This window comes from Drosophila takahashii, chromosome 2R, assembly GCF_030179915.1.
Source record: "Drosophila takahashii strain IR98-3 E-12201 chromosome 2R, DtakHiC1v2, whole genome shotgun sequence".
Taxonomy (NCBI): domain Eukaryota; kingdom Metazoa; phylum Arthropoda; class Insecta; order Diptera; family Drosophilidae; genus Drosophila; species Drosophila takahashii.
Window position 1 is genome coordinate 11,054,366 of NC_091679.1, and position 6,044 is coordinate 11,060,409.

Consider the following 6,044-nt stretch of genomic DNA (forward strand, 5'->3'; position numbering starts at 1 on the left):
TGCTTTTGACCATTCCAAAACGTTTTCAGTTATATCGTCATCCAAACACTCAATATTATGATTGACCTCAGCGATAGGCAATGACAAATCTTTAGTAGGGTGTTTTAAATTATGTTTTGATACATTTTCTACCGTTATCATCATTAGAGTTCTTAAATCTAAATTTAAATCACAAGCTTGCATGAAATTTCTACCTAAAACCACATAATGGATCATGGACTCATTGGCAACAACCGTTAAATTAAAGTAACATTTTATTTTTCCTTTTAGTACAAAACATAAAATTTTTCCGTATATTTTTAATGGGCTTTTGTTTATGCCAAAATAATGTTCGGTGACTTCCTGTAGTTGGGCCTCAGTGGGCAACAAAGATTTTTTCATTAATGAAATAGGACTGCCAGAGTCTACGATGCATGCTGCAACCATAGGAGATATAATTTGACTGTCAAAATGAATGTTAAAATACCTTACATAATTATTTTCAGCATTTCCCTTCCTCTCCTCGCATTGGGCTACAAAGTGACCGAACTTGCCACAAGCGTAGCAAGATCCTGGTTCCCTTGCTGGTTTTCGACAATCCTTGGCGATGTGTCCTCTGGCATTGCAGTTACCGCAGCGAAATCCTCCGTTGTTGCTTCGGTTTGTAGACATCTCCTTCGAAACCGACTCCTTAGGCTTGCTCAATCGGATACCAGCAAACGCACGCAGAATTTGCATAGGATCTGTGAAACATTGGATCCGGGCTTGATCACGCAAATTCTGTGCTGGTATTCCCTCGACTATCTGGTCAACCAACTCGTCAGGCTCGATGTTGATGCTGCTTGCCAGCATCGTTTTGGCTTCAAAATATGCCGCGAATTTTTCGGTATGGTGCCACTTCAAATTTTCAAATTTGCGCCGTGCTTCTGCTTTTGAAAGTTTATCGCTGAATGCTAAGATCAGCTGTTCCAACAGATTCTCTGCTGGCTCCATGATGCGCGTTGCATTTGCGTGTAACCAACGCTGGGCGATACCCTTCAGTTTGGACACAATCACTATTTTCACGCACACCGCATCCAGGTTGTACAGATCAGCAATGTTTCGTACTTGTTGAGCCCAAATGTTTGCGCACGACGATCCATCATAGTCCATGATGATTTCTTTGGCCAAAGAAATTGAAATATTTGTCGACTGAAGTCCTTTGTTTACATCTGCCATTTGTCGTTGCTCAACACCCTTGCTGACATCGATATCAGCGCCAATATCGATATCGGCACTTTTATCGGTATTTGGTATTTTTTCGTCAACTGCTTCGTTGAAGTTTTCGCCGACTACTGCTTGCATGACTACTTCGGCGACCACTGCTTCCTTGACTTCTCCGGCGACCACTGCTTGGTTGTAGTTTTTTGTGTTGCTGATGACGTCACTGGAAACTGCTTGCGACGCGTCTTTTATTTTCGCCAGAATGTTCTGGAGCTCTTTTTTGCCAGCCTCAATTTCAGCGCGTATTTTTTGTAGCGACAATACTTCGTCGGCTACATCAAACCACTCGTCTCCCTTTGCCTTTGTAGCCGCTGCAGGAATCAGCTCTGACCTAGGTTCGGCATCCTCCACAGAGGAATTCTCCCCAAAGTCGTCATCTAGCGCCAACTCCTGGAGTATATCACCATTGTTTTCATCCTCCAATAATGGGGTTTGTGGACGAGTTCCGCGAATTCCGGAGTCCACGCTATTCAGCCGTGCTGCAAGTTCTGCCTTGTTGCCGCTGGTTGGCAAGTTCAGCGCCGCCAGCCACCTCTTTAGCTGGACGACCGTAAATTGTTGTGCATCAATTAGATCCATTTTATAGGTCAGGACCACTTCTGAAGTTTATAGTAGCACAAAACGGGGTTTTATATTAAGCACACTTTATTTATTCGACCGTTCTCTCTTACTTCTTATTCGCAATTGCCCAATTTTACATAGCGTCGGTTTTTACATTAGATAACGCGAAGTTGGCTGCGATCACCCTGATATTTAACATTTTGCAGAGTTGCCAGATTGGCAACTATCTAACAGCTGATTACTTTAAATGCTAACGACTATTAAACATATAACCGTTACTTTCGAACACTACTTATACATATTTGCATAATTGGGTTATACACTCTAAAACATATCCATAGCCGTGTATATTCGTACATACTAATAATATAGTCAGTGACTTATCCTACTACAGTTTTGAGAAAATTGAGTGTCTCAACTTACAGACCGTCTCAACCTACAGACCTCTCCCCTATATATTTCCGCATTCATGCGACCTGGTACAAAGCATATTGGCGATTTCCCAAAGAAACTAAAAGCACCCCAAACCATAAGAGACCCACCCCCATGGTTGCGTCTGTGGCAAGTCAGCCGGGGATGTCTGGGGTCTCGCCAATACTTTTGGTTTCCATTTGGGCCGTCTAAACTGAATTTTTAAAGTGAAACTTCTTTAGGCGCGTTATGCATTTTCGGGGATGGAGTAAAACCAATTCATGACCGTCACGAAAATCTTCTTCTTCCCTATCACCGTTGACAAACGTTCTCTTTGTACTATTCTTTCCTCTCTTCGCTCTAAGCGCGCTCTGCGCTCATATTTATATTTTATGTGTATTTATGTATATTTTATATATACTGATTGTATGGCTCCATACGTTAAGCCGAAAAGAAATCCGATCGCATAATCGGTGCAGAAAAATTAATTAAGTTTAGTCCGTTGGGGCTCATCTCCTATGGTTTTAAAAATATTCACAAATAAAGCTAAAAATCAAAATATCACCTTGTTTGGTTGAAAACTGGGGCCTGTGCCTGTGTTGGTCATCCATAGTCATTCGAGTTCTTAAGGAATCACTGTCCACCGAGGATAGTTAATTCTTAAGATTTATTTTAAAATTGTATATGGTCGCTCAAGCTCTTAAAGAATCACGGTCCATCGAGGATATTTAATTCACGGTTGTGGGGTCTGGCTTGCTATAAAAACAATTTCACATTTTTGTCGAGTTTTTTCGAACGCCTATTATTTTGACAACAAACGGAAAGCCCATATGTTTTTTATACCAAATGGCACAAAACAACTCAAAATCGTAGACAATGCTACTTTGTTTTTATAGCAAAACACGAAACTTTGAAATGCAATTACAAGAGAAACATGCATTTCCGCCGATAATTTTCTGCACCTAAATTACTCAGAAATCGCGGTCCATCGAGGGTATTTTTTTCGCGATTTTTGGGGCACAGGCCCCTCTTCTAGACTATTACCGTGTATCCCTTCTCTAAGACACGACTGAAACCCAATAATGTGACAGAAGGGCTGAAAGAAAGTTATTATGTTGATACGGAGTCGATTAATTTCTTTATGATAATTATTATTATAACTATCATTGATTGAAGAAGGTGAATGGGTGCAGGGAGCTATCAAGTCAGTTAATTGACATTAATCATGGTACATTAGGCACAAACATCCTTAAGCCAAATCAATTACAAAATGATATATCCAAAATTCAAGGTAGTCTTTCCGAAACATTACTTCTTATACTAAAACGTACTGAGGCTAAGAAAGTCTATATGCTATTGACAGCTAGGGGATTACTTATCGAACATAAATTAGTTATAAATGCTCAAATACCTCTGAGCTGTTTAGAAATGTTCCTTTAAAAATACAGAATGAAGACGGAATGATTACACTAGTTTACAGCCGAAATGCTCCCCAGAAATTGATGGCAAATTCTGTTAGTTTTAGACCCTTAGGTCACGAAAATATAACTAATTTTTTTTTCGATGGCACAGTTTTTTTTTTAAGATTTTTTCAAAGTTCGAAATGTTAAATTTTTCGAATTTCTTCTTATATCTCGGCAGATATCCACTCGATTGGGCCAGTTTTAGTTTTATTTTAAAGTCAATAGATCAGAGCTTAACTTTGCCATACAGATCAATATGATTGGATGAGTAGTGGCAGCGCAGAAGCTCGACAAAGATAAAAAATGTGTTTTTTGGTCGTCTGTAAGTCGGCTGTATATATCGTAAAAACTCGAAATAAATCCGTTGAAAAATCAAAATGGGTACAAACTTAAAGTTTACATCCTACCGAATAAAACAAGCCGGATATGGCCCAAATTCATGGAAAACTGGATTTATGGTGGATTTTTAAAGTTCGGATTTTTCCACTTTTTTCGGTTGACAGTGTCCAAATTTAAGATTTATCATAGGCGGCGACATGTAAACAAAAATGAGTGGTGACGGCAGCCGGGTCAAAAAATAGCTAAATTTAAAAGCTAGAAAATTATAAAATAAATTTAATTTCTGAAAATTCTTTTAAAAATATAAAATTGCTTGCGTTATGACTGTGAGTTTTTTTAATTAAGTACTATCCATTTGGATAGTTCATTCTTATGAAAAAAGTAACCTTAATTTCGTTTATATTACTTGGGAATATTTCAATTATAATTTTAAAATTGATTCTTATCATATAATGTCCGAATCAACTTTAAGTCAGTGTCAAAGATGGCAGCAAAATAAGAGAATTTGCCTTGGAATTCTGCGAATGACAATTCTTTGTATACTACAACTAAAATATCAGAATAGTTTTTTTCAAATCGAAAACTGAAAACTTTGGAGGCAATAAACTTTAATTAGGCAAAGGCGAAAACAAAAAGTAGAAAAAAAGTCGATAATGATAAAAAACTATATTTTGACAAAAGTTCTTAGAACCTATGTTAACGACGGTTGACGAAGACGGGGCGAAATCGCAGAGAGCGAGAGAGAACTTTATTTTGCACCCGCCTTCAAGCAAAACAAATTCATTAAATCTTTCAACAAATAGTATCAATCTTCATCAGTGAAGGTTGGATAGGTAGGAATATGATCGCTAGTATCATAAGTAAACGAATCCAGATAAAACTTAGGCTGCTGTACAGGAATAGTTGGTTTAAATACTACTGGACTGACATAACTGTTTTTTTATACCCTTGCAGAGGGTATTATGATTTCAGTCAGAAGATTGCAACGCAGTGAAGGAGACGTTTCCGACCCCATAAAGTATATATATTCTTGATCAGCATCACAAGACGAGTCGATCTAGCCATGCCCGTCTGTCCGTCCGTCTGTCCATCTGTCCGTCTGTCTGTTTCTACGCAAACTAGTCTCTCAGTTTTTGAGCTATCGGGACAAAACTTTCGCAAAAGTCTTCTTTCTATTGCAGGTAGTATATATGTCGGAGCCGACCGGATCGGACAACTATATCTTATAGCTCTTATAGAAACAATCGGAAAAAAAAAACTTTAAAAAATTCTAGCTTCGGTGTTTTTGGAAATATTACCTTCTACTTTTGGGGATGTTATTTTTTAAATATTTCTGAATTTCGAATTAATTATTTTAAAAATCGGACTACTATATCATATAGCTGCCATAGGAACGATCGGAAAATTAATGGAAAAGTAATAGGAAATAAATCCTAGCTTCTTTGGTTTTTATTGTATTATCTTCTATTCTAGGATATGACTCTTTTTAAATATTTCCGAATTTCAATTTTAATTTAATCAAAATCGGACGACTATATCATATAGCTGCCATAGGAACGATCGGAAAATTAATGAGAAATATAAGAAAATTGAACATTTTTGCGATTTGTTATTTAATAGTGATGATCTGCAAGGGTATATAAGCTTCGGCTGGCCGAAGCTAGCTTCCTTTCTTGTTTTCTTAGAAATCGCGCGATGCGGCGCTTTTCTGTGGACAATGTTTTATAGCTATGTTTTCTTTTTTCTCCTTTAAAAGAAATTCTAAAATTATTCTGAGTAGGGTTCGAAAGATAAAAAGTGTCACTTTTAAAATATTTGGACAGCAAATACTCCCAGAAATTTGGCCAATTTCAGCATTTTTCGAACTTTAAGGTCCTTCTGCTGAAAATGCTTGTATCGGGGAAAAAACGCAGTTTAAGTTGGGAATTGGTAACGAATTCAAATTTATCGCATCCACCGAGGGCAATTTTTGATGTAACATAGGGTTATTCTAAGATAAAATTGCATATTCTTAATCAATCCAACAAG

At 37.6% G+C, this 6,044-nt stretch overlaps 1 protein-coding gene across 1 annotated transcript; it reads right to left on the reverse strand.

The window, feature by feature from the left end:
- Positions 1–236: 236 nt before the first annotated feature.
- Positions 237–3,044, reverse strand: LOC138912338 (uncharacterized). Its single transcript, XM_070212982.1, has 3 exons — positions 2,780–3,044; positions 472–1,841; positions 237–416 (listed from the first exon to the last, which is right to left on the reverse strand). The coding sequence occupies exons 1-3, from the start codon at positions 2,829–2,831 to the stop codon at positions 405–407; spliced, it is 1,434 nt and encodes a 477-aa protein (XP_070069083.1). The 5' UTR covers positions 2,832–3,044; the 3' UTR covers positions 237–404.
- Positions 3,045–6,044: the final 3,000 nt, after the last annotated feature.

What these genes read in the sequence shown, in the direction of transcription:
- LOC138912338 (XM_070212982.1), bottom strand. Translation starts at nt 2,831, where the DNA reads ATGACTATGGATGACCAACACAGGCACAGGCCCCAGTTTTCAACCAAA. An exon ending in CCAGTTTTCAACCAAACAAG is followed by an intron (nt 1,842 to 2,779) that starts GTGATATTTTGA and finishes TATAAACTTCAG; the next exon opens with AAGTGGTCCTGACCTATAAA.